At 38.4% G+C, this 25,864-nt stretch overlaps 3 protein-coding genes across 5 annotated transcripts in view; all 3 read right to left on the reverse strand.

The window, feature by feature from the left end:
* The window catches only part of LOC104951557 (PHD and RING finger domain-containing protein 1-like), a 3,235-nt gene extending 1,484 nt beyond the window's left edge, over positions 1-1,751 (reverse strand). The window contains exons 1-3 of the mRNA XM_010778235.1: positions 1,261-1,751; positions 734-817; positions 516-649 (exon numbers count right to left, since the gene is read on the reverse strand). Of these exons, the coding sequence (XP_010776537.1) occupies positions 516-649; positions 734-817; positions 1,261-1,404 (362 nt within the window). The 5' untranslated portion in view covers positions 1,405-1,751. The remainder of the gene's footprint in view (positions 1-515; positions 650-733; positions 818-1,260) is intronic.
* Positions 1,752-2,197: 446 nt separating this feature from the next.
* wasb (WASP actin nucleation promoting factor b) lies at positions 2,198-13,559 on the reverse strand. Its single transcript, XM_010778237.1, has 11 exons — positions 13,262-13,559; positions 12,403-12,543; positions 9,820-9,906; positions 9,613-9,709; positions 9,153-9,182; positions 9,026-9,061; positions 7,399-7,591; positions 5,769-5,944; positions 4,338-4,879; positions 3,554-3,656; positions 2,198-3,466 (listed from the first exon to the last, which is right to left on the reverse strand). Exons 1-11 carry the CDS (start codon positions 13,361-13,363, stop codon positions 3,408-3,410), a joined length of 1,566 nt encoding a protein of 521 aa, XP_010776539.1. The 5' UTR covers positions 13,364-13,559; the 3' UTR covers positions 2,198-3,407.
* An 899-nt stretch (positions 13,560-14,458) lies between these two features.
* slc38a5b (solute carrier family 38 member 5b) overlaps positions 14,459-25,864 on the reverse strand; it is a 13,532-nt gene continuing 2,126 nt past the window's right edge. For all 3 annotated transcript variants that reach the window (XM_010778240.1, XM_010778238.1, XM_010778239.1), the window contains 14 exons: positions 25,234-25,318; positions 25,005-25,120; positions 23,005-23,078; positions 22,826-22,918; positions 22,644-22,725; positions 22,460-22,542; positions 22,224-22,282; positions 21,302-21,439; positions 20,964-21,043; positions 20,710-20,810; positions 18,585-18,709; positions 16,316-16,460; positions 16,088-16,191; positions 14,459-15,404 (listed from right to left, as the gene is read on the reverse strand). In XM_010778240.1, coding sequence (XP_010776542.1) covers positions 15,300-15,404; positions 16,088-16,191; positions 16,316-16,460; positions 18,585-18,709; positions 20,710-20,810; positions 20,964-21,043; positions 21,302-21,439; positions 22,224-22,282; positions 22,460-22,542; positions 22,644-22,725; positions 22,826-22,918; positions 23,005-23,078; positions 25,005-25,120; positions 25,234-25,318 — 1,390 coding nt within the window. In that variant the 3' untranslated portion in view covers positions 14,459-15,299. The remainder of the gene's footprint in view (positions 15,405-16,087; positions 16,192-16,315; positions 16,461-18,584; positions 18,710-20,709; positions 20,811-20,963; positions 21,044-21,301; positions 21,440-22,223; positions 22,283-22,459; positions 22,543-22,643; positions 22,726-22,825; positions 22,919-23,004; positions 23,079-25,004; positions 25,121-25,233; positions 25,319-25,864) is intronic.

Consider the following 25,864-nt stretch of genomic DNA (forward strand, 5'->3'; position numbering starts at 1 on the left):
ATTCAAAATCTCTCTGTCTGTACCACCCTTTGCCCTCTCGCAGCAAAACAGGCGGACTAAATACCATTTAACCACGCCCAAGTGACAATTGCTGGAAGTGCTCAAAACAAATGTGTGAAGTGTTACCAAATAATGATAAGAGTAAAAGAATAAACTGGTGCTAAATTAGCATGTTGGCTCTTACAACATGTATTTAAAGTGGACCTATCATGCTATATTTGAATAATATAGTGTAGGACCATACCTATATAAGGCATATTTATACTTTTCATTTTTCAAAATACCAAACAGATCATGCATTTTAGCCATTCCTCATTTCGCTCAATTTAACACTGCCTCTCATGCTCTGATTCAGTGAGAACAGCACCATCTACAACTTCAACAACAACAAAATTCAAGTGCAACTCACTATAATGCTTCTGCTTTGACAATACCACTGATATGTACCAACAAATAAAGATCAAAATAACACTTGATAAAGCTGTGTTAAGCTCCCAAGCACTCAAATGCCATACCCTGAGTCACAGTGAATGCACACCAGCAGCCGGTGCCTGCGGTCGCTGCGTCCACATTCCTCACAGATAACAGCAGGGCTCTCCTCCTCCTCATCATCATCTTCTTCTCTCCTTTTCTTTGTCCTCACTTTTATCTGCAGAAGCGGCACCACAAAACAGTTTAGCTCCAAAGTATTTCCATGCATTTCCAAATACTTCAGGACACTGTAAATACTCACCTTCTTTTGAATGTCCCCTCCAGGACACCGTCTCTGGTAGATAAAACCAAAATTGATCCGATCCACGGGGCAGGTGTTGGCTGTCTGAGATTTAAGACGAAACACATGAAACTTAGCTTATACATAATAGTGTTTTACACTTTGATTCACATCGTGTACAGAGGCAATCCATCAAGCATCATGTCAGAGCCCCTGGTGACATTGTTTAAAGGATTTGATGGTATTGTGCTGCAAAAAGCTTATAACACTGCAACCCTAATTTCCCAATTATATATATAGACAGATAGATAAGATAGATAGATAGATAGAAAGGAAGAGTAGACACTATCAAATATACAGAATTATTTTTAAGTTATAAAAGGATAAACATGTCTACTGTCACTACTTTTCAAACACAACTTGTGTCAATATTTGTATATATCTTGCCAATTTGGGATTGTTGCACCTTGGAGTATTATACTGATACTATAGTATGATGGCTGACACGTTTAGCAGGACAGGGGGTGACAGGTGAAGTGTGTGTTTACCTGGGACCATTGCAGAATACATTTAAGGCAAAATACATGCTGGCATTTCTCCAGAGAAGCCACTGTTTGCTTTCCAAAGGGGCTGAGGCAGATATAGCATTTATCTGCTCCACCGGCTCTGTTTATCACGGAGGAATCGTCCATTTTTACAATATTACTGGACCAAACAAGTTTCTATAGACGATTTTTTAACGGCTTGTGAGACGTTTGTGACGAACTCGAACTCAACCGTTAACGTAATGACAACAACTACTACAGCAACACAACAACAAAGCTAACGTCTGTTTAACGTCCGTTACTAAATTAGAAAAATACTAACAAGAATCTTCTTCTGAAAAAAAGGGTTGTATAGTCACATCCTTAACACCTTTTCTGCCTTGTTACAGAATATATTACCTAAAATAATTAGCTCTTTGTTAGTTATTTAGGACATTTAAAAAGCTGACTGCTAACTTTTAAGCTCTCCTTCTTTGTTTTCTTCTTCTTTTGATGGCGGTTGGCAAACAGCTTTTAGGTGCATTTACCGCCACCTTCTGGAATGGAGTCAGTATGGATCAGCAACCTAAAATCTAAAAATAGTCCTTGTCCTTTTTAAAAACCTAAATACCCTACTTCCTGATCCCCTCTCTATTCTCTCCAATCTCTATTAAATGTAGTTATGTTGGTTTCTGGTTTCCTTTAGTGATAAACGGTCTGATACTTACACAGACTGAAAAAAAGACATGTTTGAAACTTACAGTTGTTGCAAATCTTTAAAATTGACTGTTTATTTTGAATGGCTTATGAATGTCATAATTGAAGCTGGCAGAACACTTAACAAATATGCAAAGTTATTATCATAATTGGCTCTCAATTGCAATTGTATTGGCAAATCCAATCTATCTGGAACCAACAAAGCTTGTATTTATTGAATGATGAAAACTTTAGGCAGAATAAAATATTGTTTTTCAGTAATAAAGTTTTTATTTATGGATCACAAATTACACATTTGTCTCAGGGGTCTTTACAGATCGTACAGCATACAGCACCCTCTGTCCTTAGACCCTTGCAATGCAAAATAAAAAACTCCTCAAAAGGAAACCCACAATAACGGCAGACAAATGGAAGAGATTTCAGAAAAAGGAAAAGAGGAGGGGTCCCTCTCCCAGAACGGACAGATTTGCAATGGATTTTGTTTTTTCCAAATGAAAAAACATAGTAAAATTACAAAATAGACAATCCATATGACAAAAATGATATAGTAAACAGTTGGATCATGCACGGTCCATGCCATTAGAGCTTGTTAATAAAATATTGATAGTTTAGCACTCACTTTGCGTAACACGTCAACAACAACAAAATACCATAAGCTTCATAATAAGTGTCATCTAGAATGAAATACCATAATAAAACCGTTTCTTTCAAGTTTTCTTTAATTCATTTAAGTTGATTATGTTTGTTTTCACAAGGTTGTCCCTTGTCGGAATATCTTTTCAGCTTGACACATTCTTGAGTCTTAACGCCCCGTTGGGAATTAAATTAAGAAGTACAAATATATGTTGTCATGAATACTGTTATGCTCAGCTAACAGAGCATGATAAAATACAATGAACAGATGATGCAGGTCAACAAATCAAGTTGACAGCTCTGAGGCACTCTTTTAAATGCCTTCTGTACCAATTCCTCTCTTCGTGCCAAGTTATTTTTCTGTGTGTGTGTGTGTGTGTGTGTGTGGGTGTGGGTGTATGTTGAATCAAACTAGAACACAACAGAGGACAGAAAGACATGGTAAACGCTTGCGTACTTAAAAATGAACAACTTGTTCTCCACAACTTTATATACCGGCAAAAGGCTTTCTGTTGTCCCAGTATCTGTATTTGAAAACCTGAGACTGAGAAAAAGCAGCACACGTTTTTTTTACCTAGAAATATCCCAACAAAAAAAAGAACAGCGATAATACAGGCAGAGGGCAGCAGGGTCAAACACTGCCACAAACTGCTAGTTTGACATAAGAGAGGATTGAGAGGGGTCATTTTTATTTTTAGACTATATGTGTTTTCTTTTTATATGAAAATGCTGCATATTATACCTTTAACCAATCATAACTTAACAACCAACATGTACCAGTATTGTGATTCAAATGTTTACATAAGTTCAAAATCCTGAAACTAGTCATCCCACTCATCGTCATCCTCGTCTTCATCTCCTCCCTCATCTTCACTTTCATCTGAAAAAAAGGACATATGTAAATATATATGAGACCTTTGTTTATGGCCCTCTTGGCTCCATGTCGTGATGGTATTGTGATATTTACCAGAGGAATGGATGGCTTTACTCCTCTTCTGCATGACCATCATGAGAGCACCAACGATGCCCTCATTGGAGTCCGTTGGAGCTGTGTCAGGACTGTCTATCACCTGCAACAAGACAAGAGGACAGCGTTTGAACATCTGCTACACATGTAGAGGCACTAGGGCAGAACAACTCATTGAAACTAAGTACAAATCCAAATATTGGTGCCTTAAGTGAAAAAATCAAATCGCAGGAGGCAGATTATTTGTTACATGCTTTGTCGTGCAGTCCTACCAAGCACAGTTTTAAAGGGGCCCTATATAAGGGGTTATATAGGTTGTTATGCAAGTAAATGGTCTGCAAAGGCTAAAATCTGTTTGTTCACTTTCTCCTCCCCGCTGCCTGAAAGGTTCCATTGGACTCCTTTGTTTACAGGAACCTAGGGACATCACTATTATACACTCAAGCTTCTATTGGCTATCCCTCCAACACTTTGTGATAGACTCAGGGGGACGGGACATCTCTTAGCAGTTGACCAATTACAACAGAGCGGCCAGCTAACCAATCAGAGCAGACTGGGCTCTGGTTTCAGACAGAGGGTGAAAAGAGGTGCTGCAGCACAGGCAGTATGAGAACAATAAAGAGCTTTTTGAACATTAAAGCATAGAGAAATGTCATAGGAGAGACACTACATACTGATATACACCTGGAAATGAGCAGATTAGGGCCCCTTTAAATATGCCTCATTCAAATCAAGAATTGTGTATTATAGCAAAAATATTTTGAGAGAAATAAGTTTGTTTTACATTTTTGAGCTTCTTCCCCAGTCGGATCTGATCCAGCAAAGCCCCTCGGGGCTCTTCTCCTCCTCCTCCTCCTCCTCCTCCTCCGGCTGGTGTTGATGGTTTTACACTGGAAAGAGGAGGAGGAGGAGGGGCATTTGAAGAGGGAGGTGGAGGTGGTGGTGGAGGAGGAGGAGGAGGCCCTCCACCTCCCCCTCTGTTGGGTGTAGATGGGACAGGAGGAGGTGGCATGGAGCGATGTGGGCCGGATGGTGGAGGAGGAGGCAGGCTGTGAGAGGGGATTGATGGGGGGCCGTGAGAGGGAAGAGGTGAGGGGAAGTGAGAGGGAGCAGAGTGTGAGGGTGGAGGAGGTGGAGGTCCGCCTCTGTTTGATGAAGGAGGGGGGGGTGGTAGGGCTCCACGTCCAGGAGAAGAGTGGGGTGAGTGTCCTGGGACAGGAGGCAGGGCGCCGGAGCGGCTCCGAGTAGGTGGAGGCGCCGGGGCCCCGAGGCCCGGGACCGGAGGGAGGGGCCCCTGCCTGCCAGGCGGAGGGGGGGGGGCTCCATCTGGAGGGCAACAAGATATGAGTCACTATTTAGCTTAAGCTTTAGAAAATAAATGATATTAGCAAGTGGTGACAGTAAGATTAATAATGAGGAACATTACATTTCCGTTTGTTGAGTTAAACAGCATCTAAAAGTTAAAGTTAGACATTTATCACTTCTGGTTCCCCATTTTTAAAGTCAACGTTTTTTTCTTTGTGTTCTTGGTTAGACGCCTGAAATAAAGTCTGTGTTTAACACGAGATATGTTCACATTTTGTTCTACGACATAAAATAGGTCAGAACATTATCTACTGGCTAATCTCCAACCAGTGACTAAATAAACGCCATCACGCCGAACATTAGCCGGTGGTGACATGAAGTCGTGTGACTGTGATGTTCCTTTATCGCCTAATGTCTTTAGGTTTTTACATCAGAAATGAATGAAGGCGGTGGTAATCTGTGGAGATTATCTTGCTGAGCAAAACATGTAAATTTCAAAAACGTGTGTTCATGAAAGATCTTACTTTTTGCAAAATTCCTGAGGGAGATCTTTCAATAACCTATAAATATAAGTCATGTGTTGGACGCACTTCTAAGCCAAAAATTACTCTCAACATTTTCACCTTTGCCTTTTTCACAGGATGAATTAGTGATTCACAGACTGTCTTTATATATGCACCATTTCCACCAAGGAAAATTCCTGTTTTGTTTAAACTTACTTGGAAATAAACGTGTTTCTGATTCTGATGGACCCCTAACAGTTTTCACCATTAACAGATTTTACCGCTAACAAGTTTTACAACAGACAGAAGGTTTTTTATATACTCAATGAATTCCTTTGCAGTCTGACATCTCTAGAAGTTTAAGTGTAATCTGAGTGAGTCTCAAACTGATTGAGAGTGAGTCTTACCTCTGTTCATCTCCCTTTTGACGGCCTCCATGCCTCCGGACTGCTCGATGACGTTGAGAACCATCTGCGACGTCTGTTCGTCGTTCATCGCGTCCGCACTGATCCCGGCCTGAGAGAGCAGCTTCCACATATCAGGGTCGATGTTGTTCGGATCCCAGCCTACATGACCAACATGCCTGACAGGAGGGGAACAAACAGAGAAGAGACACCATTTTACAAATATTGAAAAATGAGCTCCTCTCTAGACATTTACCAAACTTCCCCGCCTGACATCCGGTGGAAGATGAGGTGCTTTCTCTTGAATAAAATGTGTATTTCCAAAGTGTGTCTATCAGTGTCAATAAAACCTCCTTCTGTATACATTGGTTTTTATTAATGTATAAAGCCATTTTAGGTAAGCTTCCACTCTACATATGTGCCAGATTTGCTCCAGTTTGTGACTCTCACAACCTCAGATCCAGTGCCTGGATACGGTTACTATGGTCCTTGGTCTTGGAATGACCTTCAATCACGCCTCAAACTGACGGCACTTGTCTCAATAGCATGTTTTAAATTGAAGTTGTCTGAGGTCCTTACCACCAGCTGCTCTTGCAGTAATAAGTAGTACCTTTCTTCCTGTCCTAATGTGCACAATGTAGTGACTGCTTTTCGTTTTGTTTTCTTACTTATGTTCTCTGTATGTTATATGTTTGTGTTATGTGTAACGTTGCTGCCTTCTTGGCCAGGTCAGCATTAAAAATGAGATTTTATCTCAATGCTTTTATCTGGTTGAATAAAANATTAATGTATAAAGCCATTTTAGGTAAGCTTCCACTCTACATATGTGCCAGATTTGCTCCAGTTTGTGACTCTCACAACCTCAGATCCAGTGCCTGGATACGGTTACTATGGTCCTTGGTCTTGGAATGACCTTCAATCACGCCTCAAACTGACGGCACTTGTCTCAATAGCATGTTTTAAATTGAAGTTGTCTGAGGTCCTTACCACCAGCTGCTCTTGCAGTAATAAGTAGTACCTTTCTTCCTGTCCTAATGTGCACAATGTAGTGACTGCTTTTCGTTTTGTTTTCTTACTTATGTTCTCTGTATGTTATATGTTTGTGTTATGTGTAACGTTGCTGCCTTCTTGGCCAGGTCAGCATTAAAAATGAGATTTTATCTCAATGCTTTTATCTGGTTGAATAAAAAAATAAAAATAACAGCCCATGAAAATAACAAATGGCTTTTATTATAATAAGCTTGATTATTGATGCATTTAAGTGGTCATCACTTCAATGTTGCACCCGTTAAAGAAGAACCTTAGATGCTTATTAATTGTATTTTTTAAAAAGCTATTACTGGGTAGCTTGTGAATTTCACCAAGGGATCAGTTAGGTTTATCATAACCCATAAGAATAACAGATGATAAATAATCTGTTATATTTTTGTATAAAGTAACTAAAGTTATTGAATACATTAAGTTGAGTAAAAAGAAAAACGTTTGCCCTGGGGTTGCAGTGGAGTAGAAATGTAGATGGAATGGAAATATTAATGTAAATTACAAACACCTTAAAATCAAGTTCAGCACATGAGTAAACACACTTAGTCCCTTTCGACATTAAGGCAACACATCCATCTGCTAAAACACTCACTTAAATCCACTGGGGGCCCCGATGTCTGCTTTGGAGAGTTTGGGGCCCTTCTTTCCTTTCTTCTTGTCCTTGTCCTTCTTCAGGCCTAAGGAAACAGCAGCAGGAGGCATCGCGCGGTACCGAGAGGAATGGATGTCCGGGTTCTGGATGTCCACTGTGGCCATGTGGAGAGCACCATGGCCGCCTGGGGACGCTTCAGGAAGAGAGACAGACGTTAAGGATGGTGTAGGCTTATTATTCTTTAGATGTTTTACTTTAAAGGTCCCCTATTATACTGTTTTTAATCAATATATCATAGGTCTCAGATATATACAAAACATGTCTCTGAAGTGTTTGGCTCGAAACACCAAACAGATCATTGCAGCATCCCATAATCCCCTCTGTTTCAGCCCTGTTTCAAAAGTGCTGATTCTCTGTCTGTTACTTTAGATGAAAATAAGGAGCCCCTCCTCACGCCCCTCTGAGAGACATTTGGTGGAAAAAAACACTAAATAGCCGCTTTCACACCAAGTACTTTGCCGTACTTAGATCGCGTTCACACCGGAATAAATCCCTGGGGATGGATTAGGCAAATGAAGCCGCTGACGTCACTTCTTCTTCTTCTGCTTTGGGTTTACTGGCAGGCCGCAAACAACTTCACGGCGTTTACTGCCACCCGAAGTCCCCGGCCGGAAGTCCACGGAGTTGGGGACTGGCAGCAGCTTCTACTGAAGCCTTCCGAGTAAATCGCCAGAACGCCAACACTTCCTCATCACTCCCACGTTTTATTTTGTGTTGCCATAAATTAGTCTCTCTCCGTTGGTACGCTGGGCTAATGCTAATAATGCTAATGCGAGCAAATAAAATGGCGGCTTCACAAAACTTTTCTGAGTTTTACGGGGCGTGGTTTGCAATTCGCCCAGCCAATCAGAAATTGGAAATGTTTTCTCCCCAGGATATACCACCTCTCTAGCAGGGACTGAAAAGGGGGGGAAAGTTCTCACGAACTAAGTTCTCTTTTTGGTGTGAACGCAAAATCCCAGGAACTATCGGAACTAAAAGGGAGAAGTACGGGGAAAAGTACTCCGGTGTGAAAGCGCCTAATGGTGCTCTAGGAGGAGATTCAGGTGATAAGGTGGGCGAGTTACCTTGGTTGCTGATTGGCTAATGGTTACTCAAGCCAAAAAATCGTTATGACATCATAAAGTGGCCAAAATCTAATCAGCTCATTTTCAGACAGGTTTGTATATAAATGGAGCAGGACGAAAAGAGAGAGAATCTTTTTTCCTGAAATTTTCAGAATCTCTTTACACAGAGGGGACACTTGTTTTTGTATCCATCTTATCTATAAAAGACATGAAAAAGTGGATTTTGCATAATAGGTGACCATTATTTTAAAGATGTTTGACTTGAAGGGGCCCTATTATGCTCATTTTCAGGTTAATATTTGTATTGTGTGTCTCTACTGTGACATATTTACCTGCTTTAATGTTCAAAAAGGTCTTTATTTTTAACATGGAGTAAAAGTATAAAGTAGCATAATATGAACATAAAGTATATAAGTATCTCAACATTTAGTAAATGTACTTGGTTGCTCTCCACCACTGATTGTTTGCGGTAGTAAAAGTTACAGATGTGTTTAACGCACCTTTTTCAATGGGGACTCGAGGCAGGTTACCTCTATCTGCAGAGACAGGAAACAGGAAGGAAACCGTTTATTGTTTGCTACATATGTAAATGAAATTGTGCAGATGTGAAATGTAGTGTTGTCTTACCACTTGGCGGCGGGGGGCGCTGTTTCTTAACTGTCAATAACAAGCAGGTGAGAGAAACCATTTTGGGACACATTAAAACACCATAACAATGTTTTTCATTCTTCTAAAACATCCTAAAAAACTTTGTTGAATAAGAGTGTTTACTAATTTTAATTCACAATTATGAATCAACAATTATATTTCGACTCATTAGCATTTCCTATATTTTCCATAATAATATGAGAATATTTAACAATTTCTGTTTAATTTAAGAAGCAAGAGGCTTCTTGATAAGGACTCACTTGTAAAATGTGTCAGATTTTTGCCAAAATTAGCCTCATTAAAATTGATTAAAGCTTTTATTTTCCAGGATCATATTGCAATGAGCCCAATAACGAATAAACACATATTGCATATTGAATTGCAGTATTCATTTCATGCTTAAAATACACATGAAAGTGGTCTCTGTGACCTCACTAACCTTGACGAGTGTTTCTCTGGTTGATTTTGTCTTCCACAGCGTGTCGGAAGTCTTCTGCTTCCTGTTGCATCGAAAAGTTCAGTCCCACTTGACAGTCCTGCGTCGAGCAAGCGGCAAATAACAAATATGTTAAGTAATTGTGACGGTACTGACGGTTTAAAAGAAGAAAATTGCAGTGCACCTGGTGGTAAATGAAGGTTTGCTTACATCCGCTTCGAAGGTGTGAAAGAACGGTTGTGGTGAGGAGTAAACTATCTGGTTGTAGATCTCCTGCTCCCAAACCATCCTCCCCATCTGTGGAAAAAAAACATGTTGAATATTTAAGTCCTTCAATAATAATACTCAGGAAAGATGCGATCGATTTGATGCCATAGTTCTTCTTTTAATAAAGCCTTTAGCTAGGGCTGGTTTCAGGCTTCTCCATACAGAGCGTCCTCCTCGGTCCAACATTTTATGGTATTTTATTTATTTGTTATTTTTTTGTATATTTATTGGGTTTTTTATGCCTTTTATTTTGTTTCATTTTATTTATTATTATTTGTATTTTAATTTTTTTTAAAAATTTTTTATTGTCAGTCATGTTTTTTTATCTGTAAAGCCCACTGACACAAATGTGTTTTTACTGTTTAAAAATTTTTTTTTTATATTTTATTAAACATTTTCAAAAGAGAAAAACACACGGGCAAGGACATGGCTCACACACATCACAAGTAGGACAGGACATAACATGAAGACTGGGGGGCAGCGGGATTACAGTGTCAGTTACATTTGATGTATGCATATGGCGTTGTATTTATACATGATTTGCGTCATTGTTTAATTGGTAAATAAATAGATAAATAAATAAGTATATATATATGCACACATATGTACATATACACACACATCTCTTTCTCTTCTGATTGATTCACCTATTCATCCATTTCCCATTTAATTTCACTTCTTTCATTATTATTACCGTTATTTTTCTGTCAGAAAAATAACGGTAATAATAATGAAAGAAGTGAAATTAAATGGGAAATGGATGAATAGGTGAATCAATCAGAAGAGAAAGAGATGTGTGTGTATATGNAAGATGGATACAAAAACAAGTGTCCCCTCTGTGTAAAGAGATTCTGAAAGTTTCAGGAAAAAAGATTCTCCCTCTTTTCGTCCTGATCCATTTATATACAAACCTGTCTGAAAATGAGCTGATCAGATTTTTTGGCTTGTGTAACCATTAGCCAATCAGCTGAATCTCCTCCTAGAGCACCATTAGGCGCTTTCACACCGGAGTACTTTTCCCCGTACTTCTCCCTTTTAGTTCCGATAGTTCCTGGGATTTTGCGTTCACAACAAAAAGAGAACTTAGTTCATGAGAACTTTTCCCCCCTTTTCAGTCCCTGATAGAGAGGTTTCTGATTGGCTGGGCGAATTGCAAACCACGCCCCGTAAAACTCAGAAAAGTTTTGTGAAGCCGCCATTTTATTTGCTCGCATTAGCATTATTAGCATCTGAGACTGCCAAGGCACACNTTATCCCAAAGCCTGTTGCCTGGCTTAACCAAATATAACAGGGAGAAAGCAGCTTCTTCCATACTTAAGATGTTTAGGAAGTCCTCCAGCCATCTATTGGAATTGAAGCAGTTGGGCTTTCTGACTTTCATGTTCATAAGAACGAGGCGTTTAGTTGAAAGGCATGCTAGGGCTATAAGTTTACTTGCAAATGTTGATGTTATGCCATTGAGCGGGGATCCCAGCAAACACAAATGTGTTTTGTGACATTGGGTTACATAAATAAAATGTAATTTGATTTGACTTAAATTAGTTTGAAAAGGGCCAAAATACTTTAGTGCAATCATACAACAAGCTCTTGGTACAATGGCAGTGAAGTGAAAGGATGGGGACACTTTTCAGATAAACAAAACAAGCTATAGTGAGTCCCCCACACGCAGTATCATATAGGCTATTTTCTGATATTAACACCTAAAGACGTCTGCAGACATGGCTTTGATTTTCAATGCTGTAAACCCAACTCAACAGCGTACAGCATATACAAATAAAAGCATAATGTTAAACTTAGACTAAAATAAACTGTGTCAATCATTTGTTACATTATTTAATTTAGTTGGCAACTAGTTTAGCGCCTGGGCCCTGCTGCTCCAAAGCGGAAACTCTTTCTATTTTCTATTTAAAGTTCACTGATGTTAACTGTGTCACACTTGGGTCTCCGGAAATACACCAAGAAGTTTGAACAATAGAAACAATTTGTCATTTGTCTGTTTTTGAATATTTTCTAAAAAGAAAAACGGGACAAACGATACAACTTCAGGATGAGGACTTTTTTATAAACTTTTAAGGTGATGGATTTGATAAAAAAATGTTTAATACAACTAAATGTATACATTTCCCGTGAAGAAATGGACTGACTCTTAACCACATGTTTACAAATCTTTACTTAGAATTACAACAACGATTAGAAACAAAAGAAATATTGAATTTCATAAATATTTTTTCGCCTAATCATTCACTTTTGTTTACTTCCTTACTATTTTCTTTATATTTATTTATTTATATATTTATTTTACACTTTATTTGTATCTGTATGTGTACCTGTGTACACCAATGTCAATGTTTGGTGTGTATTATAGTGCATGATGTTCATTTATACTTTCTTGAATAAAAGAAACTCAGAACCTTTTTAACAAGATATAGCCTACTTTAGAAAAGTGTTTGGGACTATATTGGCCATTTAAAAAAGTGTTTTCTCCAGCTTCCCCAGCTTAAATGACACCTGTGTCAGTGAGGTTACCTTCATATCAAACATCCGTATGAAGTAGGAGCGCTGAGGGTTGTCTTTGACGAAGCACACGACTCCAGTTTGCTGCAGGCTCCACACCGAGGGGCTGTGAGGCAGAGCCATGAACAGCTGGGCGACTGCAGTGGCCATGGACTGAACACACAAAAGAGATAAAACATGCATTAAAAAACACATAAGTGCTGATAGGACACTTTTATTGCGCCTCATGTAAATGTGTGGTGAGGATCCACTTCCTTGCGTGCATTCACTTGTTCAAACAACAACTTTTTTAAAGTGCTGTGCTGCTCTTAATTTGCATGCACAGATAGCATACGAGAGAAATATGCAGCTAGAGTCAATGTGTTGCGGCTCACTGACAGTGCTTGCTTCAGTGGCTTAAACAAAGTCAGGAACAAAGCCAACTTCTGCTCTACTGTAAGACTAAACAACACTAGAGTCTAATTCTGACACCAGAGGAGGAAATGGTTCAGCCACCATTTCCTGCTACAGCTACCTCCTCTTTTCTGATGACCTAATGTCAGCAATACATTTTAAACTGCATGCACACAGTCTTGTGACGGAAACATATGTCAAAGTAAGACTGGAATTTAAATAAATGTCATTAAACAAATCGACCGGAATTCAAATAAACTTCATTAAATAAATCCACAGCGCACTTTCAAACTCAGGATATCCAAGAGCCTTAAGGGCTGAGACAACATTACTAAATGGAACAACCAGAATAACCTGTATTATCTTGGACGGCCACTCCTTTCCACTTGCACGACAAATTCAGTATCAGGTAGCATACAAGTCAAGACAAATACAGCAGGTGGGACCCCCCCCCCTTCCTCAGTTTGCTTTAACTTACAGCACATCTTCTGCCCATTAGCTCCTCACACTTCTCATTCTCCTGTTGGCTCAGCAGAGAGCTCCTGGCACCCTCCGATTTAGTTTTCGATCCACGGCTCATGATGATAAATCTCCCTGCTTGTCTCAAGTGAATGTGTACAGCATTTAAAGAAACAAAAAAAAAAAGACAGTCGTCCTCTGTTCAGAATACTGAGCTCTAAAGTCAAGGAAGTTTCTCTTCTCTGTTCTGCGCACACATCAACTGAAAGCAGGAAACGGACAACCGCACTTCTCTAACCCCCACTTTTCTTCTTTCTCTCAGATGCAGCAGCACGAATGAATGTGTGACTTCCATTTTCAGAGAGGCAGTGCACTTTGGCTCCTAATGCTGTGACTGCATTCATTTTACAACCACTTTAGTGAATTACACAAAGTAGTTGTAGTAGTGTCACACAGTTGTAATTTATATATTACCTTTGTGGATTGCTCATGTTTGTATTTGTGGGTTTTAAATGTTTTTTTGATAGATATATAAATAGACAGATAAAGACTTTATTTAAATAATTTAGTCACAGTAGCAGTGTTGTCAAAACTGTTACGGTACTGGAAGTGTATTTTGTAAATTGTAAATAGTAATAATTGTTTACTTTTATCTTTAAAATGTTCATGCATGCTTCTGGATTAATACTAAGCTATCTTTTTTCTTTACTTGCTGTAACAAATGTACATTTCCCCTCTGTGGGACGAATAAAGTTATTCTAAATATGCTTTTTCTTAGAATGTGCCCTTTTTTAAATGTCACTTCCTTTAAAAAAAAAAATCTAATTTTTATTTTTTTTATTTTGACTTGCTTTTCTTTTCAAATCATTTTGTGATATTCTCACTGAAGAGACTTGCAAGATCCTTTGTCTTTTATCTGCAAACCAAATCTACCTACGGGTCCAAATAAAGAACCTGAACCTGAGATAAAGCTGTGGATTGAAAAAAAGCTACTTTGTACAAATGAAAGACACATTTTATTGACAGATATCAACATTCAAATTAACTAAAAAAAGGTACAGGATGAATAACAAAGTCAAAACATGTTTGTAAGTCAAATGTTAAACACAAGTTTAAAACTTAAAAACCCATAGGTCATTATTCACCATACTGAACAGTTTCTGGGGCGGCTATAACAGACACGTCTTCATTAACACTGACATTATTTCATGTACACTTTTTAAATGGCTTTTTCCCCCCTTAATTAATTGTTTTTTAAAGTGTGATACACCCTCTTTCAATATGACACAAAAGTATAATCTCTGGGTTTTAACAACCTTTTTTATTTTTTCAGGAATACATAAAAAACTGTACAAACCATCTCTTTTGATTCACATGTGATTGTCTTTAACTGTCTGTTTGACCTTCATTGATAGCAGCTGAACACCACACATTGCACCATTTCTGTTGTATTATTTATAAAAGACCATCTCAGGCTCAGCTTTGGAGATGATCACTTCTACAGGAGTCATGTTAAGTGTCAGTATAGATTAAAAAAGTCACGTTAAGAAAATGTTAAACTCCATGTACAAGTCATTGAAAAGTGTGTTTAGGTAGAGTGGAAAGGTTAGCCTGGCCTCAGCCTCACTGCTCGTATTTTGCAGCTTCTTTGAAAGTTTGGGGTAATTTTGACACAAAGCACCAGCATTTTTTACAGTCCTAAATGTATATTGAAACAGCAACTGACGGATGGACAACTGACATTTTCACACATCCATACTCTAAATGGGATTTCCATTTGAGTCATGTTGTTCCCATTCATCCTTTGGTTGCATTTCTACACATGCCTCCAAACATCCTTATAGCGAGGCATGACTTTGTATTCAGTCAGAATACATTTCTTTGTATTCTCATTTATCTCCATTATTATTTTTTCTGTTGTATAGGAGAACTTCACATATTCTTCATCTTGTGCTGCCAAACTTTTGTTTTCCTGTTTGGCTTTAAAAGAGAGGAGGGGTTTAATAACGGAGAGTTTGGGATGGCATTGTGTTCGTTTAATTTCTCTGTGGAGACAGTTAGTGTCCGCCTCCGCTCCGAGACTCCCCGGTCACCCAGTCGATGATGATAAACGACAAACTCATGACCATGAAGACGACTCCCAACGCAGCAAAGCATGCAGCCTGCAGGAGGGGAAAGGAATAAATGGACATTGGTATCAACAACACACTTAAACTAATTAAAATGTACGTTTAGTATAACGTATCCTGGGTGGACACACAATTCCTAATTAAAATGGTTAAAAGAACAACCATTAACTAAGTCTTTGTTAACGTCAAAATAATGTATGCATTTTTTGCATTAAACCATCAGCTCATTAGGAACTAAGGTGCAAAAACAATCATAACACAACTAAATCTAATGACTGGAAATGATACATGTAGAAGATTCTTATTCACTATTTTGAGACACCCCATATTTGAAGTTAGTAAAACATTTGTTTTACTTCAAAATGAGAGGATGGTTAGGGCAGAAGTCAAACCATAGTCATATATTTTGGTCATCCAAGGCTTAGAGGTTTCTGGGAAATGGTTAGGAGAGAAATGTCAGCTACTTTTGGTATTTCTCTGAATACAATACCACATATACTATTACCTGGAAAAACACCAGAAGAAATTAAAGGAAATGATTCTTACTTATTCCTTGTGATAAGAGAAGCCATTATTAAACAAATTACAAGAAACTGGTAAAAAAAAATGGTATCTTGATAAATGAAAAAATTGAAAGATCTGGTAAATAAATGTTATGGTAGCGATCTGTTACTATATTTAAGTTATTTAAAATAGCTAAAGGAACCGAGTTGTACCTGAATCTTAGGTCTGGACCTCAAAGGTTCCTGGTCTTCAGGAATGATACGGATGTAGAAGATTGCAGGAAGGATGAAGATGAGGCTGGGGGCAGTTGTGGCTCCTGAAGTTAAAGGAGGAGAAGAAGAAGTGAGTTTTCAAACACAGTACATGATAACACAGTTTAGGCATGATGATAATAATGGAAGCCCAGACCGTGCAGCCACTCTTTCCTGTATAAAACATACCAATGAATCCAAAGATGTCGCGGATGGTGGGCACAAAGATAACCAGCAGGTTGACCACAAACAGGAGACACAATGTAATGCCGATGTGCACCGGCCAGTTGAAAGGCTTGTCAGGGAAGAACATCTGCAGCAAGGCCCTGCGGATCTACAGGGGGAAGGTTGGAAAAGAGGGACAATGTCATGACTTTCTTTACTTTACAACAAGATGCATCAGGATTAATAAATAAAACTATATAAAAGCTGTTTCATAAAGCCATGTGGAAGATAAACTCAATACAGGCAGCAACTTGACTACATCCCCTCCCAGCAGGTTAGCAGGTATTTTCCATTAAAATGCCTGCTAATTGTATATTAGTTAAGACTAGAAGTGCAACACACTTGAAAAATACTTAGGGTGTGTGCTTATTTGCTTTCTTGGATAGAGTGGGATGAGAAGATAGATATAAATCAAATTCATCAGTTCAATGTGAAGCTGGAACTAGCTGCAGGTTAGCTTAGCGATTAGCTTAGACATAGCTTGTCTGGCTTTGTTATAAAAGCTTACAGCAGAGAGTGGAGAGAATACAACATTGATTACCCTGTTGTAAAACCCAAACGTGACACCTTAAAAATATCTATGAGGGTTTAAAAATGAGATACAATGTGTATAACATATTTTGACTTTTGGAGCTATTTCACAGCTAGCATTCTTAGCTATGCTATCTGTCTATTGGGAGCGTGTCTATGTTCCCACAGCCCGATGGTCCCACAGTCCAATGGTCCCACATTTTTAATATGTTTTTTTTCTTCAAAATTAGGCCCAATGTTCCCAAACCCCAATGGTCCCACATTTCTAAGTAATCTAACTATAACTAACCTTAACCATTGGGCTGTGGGAACATAGGGCCTAATTTTTATTTTTAAATATAGAAATGTGGGACCATTGGGCTGTGGGACCATTAGGCTGTGGGAACATAGAGATGACCCCTGTCTATTGGCACCAGTTTTATACTGAATAGATGGATATAAGCTAGGTGATACTTCCCAAAATGTCAAACACTATCTATCTGACATTTAAAGGTTTGTGACTACAGTTTGTGTTTGCTGATCTGCTCTGTATCTTTACCATTCATTTTTTATTTGGATGTTTTCCAACCATTTTAAAAACCTGCTTACATTTTGAATGGTCATATTTATCAACTACTGTATATTCACAAGTTATGTTAAGTTGTGTTAAGTCCATACAGTCAACACACCATTAAGGTATAAATAGCTGTGTTCATAAGTTACACACTGACGGACACAGAACTGAAACAGTACAGTATTTATTTATAAAACTAATCATGTTCTTTGAGTCAGACATCATTTTTCGGCAGGATCAGCAATGTGGTTAAGATGCTACATCAACATTTTTTCAAGTTTATTCTGGGTAGAACTGTTACGTCTCTACAAGTTACTACCACTAGGGGTCATTGTCATTTCTTATAAGTGTGGCACATATTTCCATGATGACATTCGCATTGCAAACATAGAATTACGGATGGACTATTTGTTTAGGTCAGATCTTTTCCTAATCCTAACTGATTATTTTGTTGTATACAGGTTTTTGTATACATAGAAATACAAATAATAAATATAATAAACTGTACACCCCAGCACGTGCACTCCGCTCTGCATCGGCCAAACGGCTCGCTGCACCCACGCTGCGAGGGGGACCCAAGTTCCCATCAGCAAAAACACGTGGGTTTGCTATCCTGGCTCCAAAATGGTGGAATGAGCTCCCCATTGAAATCAGGACAGCAGAAAGCTTTGGATATAAGCGTCAGCTAAATGCAATGTAATGTAAATAATATCATATAACATTTTAAATAAATAATAAATTGGATAGAAAATCCTATTCAAGTATTTTGCATAAGGCAATTTTTATATACATTTTATAAAGTTCTATAAGGCTGCAACTATGGATTACTGTTCCTAATTGATATTTGTATTATTTGGGATATAAAATTCTGGCAAATTGAATGTTTAATTGTGGTCCAAAAGCAACAAAGAAAAACTGAAATGTACACAATTTAGAAGAGGAAATCATTTAAGCAGAAACATTATTTTAAGCAAATCAATTATTCAGCAGATGGTATCATACTGTTTTAACCTCTCTTTTGTGTCACTTCGTTTCATCTATTTGATCTCAATCTACTTTTGTTATTATGTAAAGTGTGTTGAATTTGTGGAAAGAGTAAGGAAATCATAACCTAAATATAGTTATTATTCATGTTGACAGATGTCTTACCGGGAAAAGAACGACGGGGACAGTCAGAGTGACGGCCACCAGCACGGCTAGACGTACACAAAGCATCAGGCCATCCAGGGCGTCCACCTGACTGTAGGTGTGTAACAGCTCTGACTCCACAGCACCTGAACACACACACACAAACACACACACACATAAACACATAAACACACAGAAGCTCTTTACACGTGGTCTATCCCTTCATTCACAACACTGGAAAGTACACATGGGCTCTGGATACAAGTGGCTCATTCATTTAAAAATATCCCCATTCACAACATCTGAACTAGGTGACCTTTGACCGACAAAGCCAGCTCTTTGAGTCAGCATATGGAAAAAACAACAACTTTACTCTCATTTTAGAAAATGGAAATAGAAATGAAAGATTTAAATGAAATATTCTCTTAATTTTCACGCACATGTAAACAGAACTGCACACAGAGGGACATTTAGACTGTGAATACAACCCATCCTTGTGCAGCGCCCATGTAACAGTGTGGGAGTTATTAACACAATAATGCATCAATAGTTAAGTAATGTGATATATATTCTATGATTTTCAAATCTACACTAAAGACACACTTCTTCTCTCTGGCCTTCTAGTCAGAGCGGAGTATGACACCTGACTATTCCCTGTGTTTTTGTTTTTTATATTTCTGTTGTCAATTATTGTCTTTTATTGTGATTGTAGTAATGTGTTTTTATTATATGTACAGCACTTTGGCTCGACCAAAAATCGCTTTTGGTGCTTTCAGTTAAATTTGATGCCAATACTTTTGTACTTTTACATGTAGCAGAGTATTTTTACATTTATTATTGATGCTTTTACTTAAAGGTAGGGTAGGTAAGAATGGAGAAACCAGCTCGAGTGCACTAGAATTTGAAAGTACACAACCGGAAAAAATCTGCCCCTTCCTTCAGACTTCCTTACAGAGCCCCTCCTCCAACACACACGAACGCGCACATGACCAATGAGGGCACGAGATAAGTTTGTGCACAGATGGAAGGCTGACAGGCAGGTAGGCCATCCAGTTACTTTAGCCGGGCCGGCTCAGATGATTGGTCGTGCTTTTTACAGTACTACGGCTTCCAGGATGACATTTTTGTATGTATTTATTGTCAAAGCATTTAATATATTCATTGCTATCGGGATGTTAAGAGCATTCCATGGAATAAAACAAAAAGTGTTTCTGAAGTGAATTACCTACNGACGAGTTAACTTTTTTTTTTCTCAACTTTGTGTGGAAAAATGCGGGGGTTATGCGGCCTTTTGATAAATATGTGGCCTTTTAAAAAATCTGCGCCATTTTGCTGATTATGCGATAAATTCTGCGATCGCAGGATCGCGTTTTTCTGGAGTTTCTACTTATAGATGTCCTGCCCCTTAGCCAATCACGTACAATGTGTTGGAGCGCTAGCCAATAGAAGCACAGGTGTAACGTAGTATTGTCATTATGTTACTGAAGTAAACAAAGGAGTCAAATGGAGGCGTGGGTGTTGGGAATAGTAGGGTATTTAGGAATTGTACTCTTTGCAGACCATTTACATGCACAAAAACCCATAACACATTACAAGTATGGTAGAACCACAAAAAGCATATTAGACAATCTTTAAAGGTGACCTATCATGCAAAATGCACTTTTGTACGTCTTTTCTACATGAATATGTGTCCCCGGTGTTCCAGGGAACTCACCAAGTGTCAGAAAACACAACCCTCTCTATTTTCCTCCATACCCAAATCTCTAAAAAAGGGGCTGCAACGGATCTGATACAGACTGATCCAGATTTGAACACTTTTATGTCGTCACAGAAGTTGCGCTACGGCTATTGGGCCAACTCCACCAATCAGGAGGAGACAGCCACGGACATTGCCGGTCGAAAGCGCTGGAGACGCTGTAGTACATATGCCAGGCCACCAGATGGTGCTGTTCTCACTGAATCCGAGCATGAAAGGCAGTGTTAAATTGAGCAAAATGAGGAATGGCTAAAATGCATGATCTGTTTGGTATTTTGAAAAATGAAAAGTATAAATATTCCTTATATAGGTATGGTCCTACACTATAGTATTCAAATATAGCATGATAGGTCCACTTTAAGTAAAAATACTTAGTTAACCACTGCTTACCAAAGAAAGTGAGGTAACCAAAAAGAGCCGTTATTAGGTACATGACGAACATGGCCAGGATGGAGACGTTAGCGATGTTCTGCATTCGTTTCTTGTTGGCGCTGTGGTAAAGAAAAGCAGAAAATGTATTTTAATTAAATGTTAGGAAAAAACTATGTTAATTTTTCCCTTAACCTTTTAGCACATCTCTCTGTGTTCCAATAAGATAATTATTTTTGAGATTTTGTGAAATGCATGACGGCATTCTGACTTACTCTCGTAGCTCGGTGTAGATTGGCAGCACCTCGGGGTGGCAGACAAAAGCAAAGGCCAGAATTGGGATGGTGTACGCTGTCTAAAAGCAAGTCATATCAAAGGTCAGTGAATAACCCACCGGACAAACATTCGAGAACACATCCATATTTTAAACCAAACACTACTGTTGACATTGTACACTTTATTGCTGTTGACATAACAACCTCTACTGATAGCCATACTAACACATGACAGAGAATCTGGCATGCTAACCATATACAGTCTATGGTGCTAACCAAGGAATACATTAAAGATTCAGAGACTTAGGCGCAGGCATAGTAAAAATGTTTCCTCTGACCTGTGAGTTAGTGGTAAACATTTTGGGCTCACAGAAGTCGTCTGTCACATTCATGTGTTTGATAACATTATCACTTGTAAAGTTGTTTTGATGTTGATCAACCAGGGGACACGGGATGTTGAATTTCTTGAAGATAACCTGGGAAAACCAAAGATAAATAATGATTAGAAAAACATCATAATCAGAAACAGAAACAGGGTTTTGCAAAGTAGGTTTAAACATACAAGGAATTAAATGTGAATTATTATAAAAAATAACTAACTTAGTAGTAACTAAATAACTAGCTGACGGACTGACTGACTAAATAAGTAACTAAGTAACAAAGAAACAAACTTTCCAACTTTTTAACTAACTAATGACGGACTGGCTAGCTTACTAACTAACTAAATAACTCACATACTAACTACCCTAGCTAAGTAATTAACTAACTATCCAACAAATTAACTAACTAAATGACTGACTAACTTAATAACTAACAAATTACCAAACTAAGTGACTAAGTAACTAACTTACTAGATATCTAAATAACTAGCTGACTAACTAAGTAACTAACTCACTAACTAACTTACTAGTTAACTAAATCAATAATTAGATGACTGACTGACTGACTGACTACCTAACTCACTAACAAGCTAGCAAGCCAATTAACTAATTGACAAAAAAACGAACTAACTAACTAACTAACTACTGTAACTGACTGACTAGCTACTTAACTCACTAAAAAGCTAGCAAGCCAATTAACTAAATGACTAATTAACAGACTGACTGACTCAAAAGAAAATATTTATAATAAATATAAATATATAAAAAATATACACACAATTAAGTAAACCCAGGAGTGTGTAAAAAACACAGGGAATGTGGTCAGGTGGTTTTGTTGTGAAACACTGTGTATATCTTTCCTGAATATTTGTACACTCACCGAAATGACGAAGAACACCATGCAGCAGAGGGAGAAGCCACTCGTGTAGCCAAGGTAACCTGTGGGCAATGATAACACCATATTAAGAACTGTATTAAGAAGTGATGGTACTTTTCCAGAAAAGCTCATAAAAGTACAGTACATGTAAAAAAGAAAGTGAAAACATGATGTAATATGGGAAAGTATGAGGAGTCAAAAGTTAAATGAAAGAGAAATGTGACAACAGAAAAACATACCAAGTTGTTTCATGAGTGCTAGAGGAAGGATGATGGCAACACTAACTATTATGATCAAGTAGTTTCCATTCAAGTACCACTCTCTAAGAAACAACCAGACAAACAGGTGAAAAAAGAAAGTCATTACAAAAAAACACAACAAACAGAAACTGTGAATACATCTCAATATGACTCTGACACTCACCCTGTGTTTTCCTGTTTACTGAGGAAGGCTTGAATAACCAAAGGGAGCTCAGATTTGACGATAAAGAGGTAGCTGGACATCGCTAAAAGGAAATGAAATCAGTCAGTAATATCTTGTGAAATGCATTTTGCTTAAATATATTAAAAAATAATCTTTAAAGGTAGGAAATAACAAGACATTACCTCCAATGTTGTGTACTGAAATGGTGCACCCTGCCAGTATTTTTCCCGGGATGCCAAAAGCCCGATTTCCCAGCTGTTCATAAGCACGGATACCTGAGGAACATTAGAAATGAGTGTGAGGAGTTATACAACTAAATGGCTTTGTTTGCTAAGTTGTGTGTGTGTTGAATCCAGCTCACCGACAACTCCAGCACTTTTCAACAGGAGATGAATTGAATATGCAGACAGAAGGGCGATGGACACCAGCAGCATCCTGAAAAAAAAATACATAAATAGTGTAAGAAAAAGGTGCAAGTAAGAAAATGGCACAATAAAAAGTCCAGGAGTAAGTACACTATGTACATGTAGGATGTTAAATTAAATACTTAAGTAAAGTACAATGGAATACTTTGTTTTCATATAAAACCCTTGAGATGCACCATTTTATTTTTAAGGGGTTACTAAGGAACAACATATTTTGTGCATACAGTATATATACATCAATATATACAAAAACAGTATATTTCGTACTTTTTAAGGCTGCAGCTATAGATTATTTTCTCTATTAATCAATTAAATACATGGTAAATAAAATGTCAGCATATTGAAACCCCCTTGAGATCCACCGTATTGATGAGAGACACTTCATGGCTCTCCATCATTATAAAAACCACATCATTATAACATAAAAATACATTCACAAAATAAAAAAAGATTATTATAATGGCAATTTTAAAAAACAGTAACTAGTAGGTGTGGAAGTCATGGTAAAAAATAATTGATCCGAGGAAATTAGGAAGAATATTATGGAAGTTTAAAGCTAAAAGCAAGTCTGTATCAAAGCTCCTTCAAATCTGGAGATTAATATAGAGTTAAAACTGAGCTCATTAATTAAAAATAAATACAGACGGAAAGAAAGAGAGAAAAACGATGTTATTCTCTTTAGAAACGAGAAGCTCAATCCGAACAAGCCATTCTTGTCATTGTTGTTTTTTCTTCTGCGCCCACACAAGTTAGTTTGTCTTCCAGAGAGAGCGGCTCTCCAGTCCAGACCTCCTCCCCCCTTCCTCTCCTCTCCTCCCCCCTTCATCCCTCTTCTCCCCCCTTCCTCCGTCTCCTCCCCCCTTCCTCCCTGCCACATAGCACAGGACTGATCCAGCAGGCGTTTCTTGGATCTGATCACTACGGGCTATTTTTAAACACTTAAATCTGATTTAGGGAATCTGCGTTGCCCTGATGCGCCACACACACACACACACACACACACACACACACACACACACACACACACACACACACACACACACACTGCTAGAAATATACATAAATTAGGTCTGTAAAAGCTGTGGAGACATCTGTAGAGTGGCCTCATTGTAGGAAAATGTAGTAAATGCAGTTTCCAAGGGTTTTTGTGTTCTATCTGGACCTCAAGTCTGTAATAAAGTTTTGATTTAAAGGTGGGGTAAGTACGTTTGAGAAACCGGCTCGAGATACACTTTTTGTTATATTCCATGGAATGCTCTTAACATCCCGATAGCAATGATGAATATCTGAAGTGCTTTGACAAAAATCCATAAAAAAATGTCATCTGTGGAAGCCATGGCGCTGTAAAAAGCACGACCAATCATCTGAGCCGGCCCGGCTAAAGTAACTGGATGGCCTACCTGCCTGTCAGCCTTCCATCTGTGCAAAAACTTATCTCGTGCCCTTATTGGTCATGTGCGCGTTCGTGTGTGTTGGAGGAGGGGCTCTGTAAGGAAGTGGCAGATTTGTTCCGGCTGTGTATTTTCAAATTGTAGCGCACTCGAGCTGGTTTCTCCTAAATTACCTACCCCACCTTTAATGATTGATAAAAGCTTCTTTTTTTTTCAAAAATATAAAGGAATAAAAGTATTAGTTTTTTTAAATAAGGCCTTGGAAAAACGTATATAGTCAGGAGCAGCAAACATTACTTTAAAATCTCCACTGTATCATTTTCTAAAACCTTAAACTCTAACACATACGACAAACAGCCTTGTGTGAACATTGGCTTCACAAAAACCTGAAATCAAGATACTACTACTCAATTGGGAATCATATTACAACTTAATACTGAGCGTTGAGTAAATAAAAGGCTGGAAAAATACACAAACACACAGAGAAAAACAGCCAGGCACGATGTTAAACCAAAATGAGGATTGTGTTAGGCTTGCATACTCACAGAAAAAGAATAATTCCGGTGTTGGCCATCGCAAAAGCCAATCCCAGAATCCCGCTGCCCATAATAGCGTTACTGAGGTTAAAGATGGACATGCCAAAAGAAGTCTTCCCCTCGAACTGCAGGAGAGGATTAAACACAGAGATACCGTTTTAAAAGTCTTTATTCATCTGAATCAACAACAGAACCCAACAACATGTTTTCTAACATATTGCTGAGTAGAAGCACTCACATCTGTGAAGTGGTTTTCCTTCTTGACTCCAGCTTTGTGGGGGAGAAACTCGTCGTGTTCAGCCAAGCCATCCAGACCGTCAAACCTTCAATGGAATAAAAGTCATTGGCCACAGAAATACTCCATCTTTTTTGAATACACGTTTAAAGACACCTTTGAATCAGAATCTTAATAGCTTAAAGAGGCCCTATTATGCCTTTTGGGGTTTTCCCTTTCCTGTAGTTTGTTATTTAGGTTTGTGTGCATGTAAATGGTCTGCAAAGACTAAAATCCCAAAGTTCCCTGCAGAGGGTTGGGGATTCTTCTATTGGCTAGCGCTCCAACACATTGTACGTGATAGACTAAGGGGCGGGACATCTCCAAGCGGTTGATCAACCACAACAGAGCTAGCCAGCTAACCAATCAGAGCAGACTGGGCTCTGGTTTCAGACGGAGGGTGAAAAGAGGTGCTGCAGCACAGGCAGTATGAGAAAAATAAAGAGCTTTTTGACTCAACTTTACTACCAGTGCATAGTGACATCACTACGTAACACTTATGTTTCTATTGGCTAGCGCTCCAACACATTGTACATGATAGGCTAAGAGGCGGGACATCTCTAAGCGGTTGACCAATCACAACAGAGCCCGCCAG

This window comes from Notothenia coriiceps, unplaced genomic scaffold (genome assembly GCF_000735185.1).
Source record: "Notothenia coriiceps isolate Sejong01 unplaced genomic scaffold, NC01 NC01_scaffold00019000, whole genome shotgun sequence".
Taxonomy (NCBI): domain Eukaryota; kingdom Metazoa; phylum Chordata; class Actinopteri; order Perciformes; family Nototheniidae; genus Notothenia; species Notothenia coriiceps.

Bases quoted from the DNA above. Each gene is read 5' to 3' on its own strand.
- wasb (XM_010778237.1), bottom strand. From the start codon at position 13,363: ATGAGCCGTGGATCGAAAACTAAATCGGAGGGTGCCAGGAGCTCTCTG. The intron at 9,710-9,819 runs GTAAGCAAACCT...TGCTCGACGCAG, and splicing joins TTCACACCTTCGAAGCGGAT to GACTGTCAAGTGGGACTGAA. The intron at 3,467-3,553 runs GTAAATATCACA...CCTTTTTTTCAG, and splicing joins TAAAGCCATCCATTCCTCTG to ATGAAAGTGAAGATGAGGGA.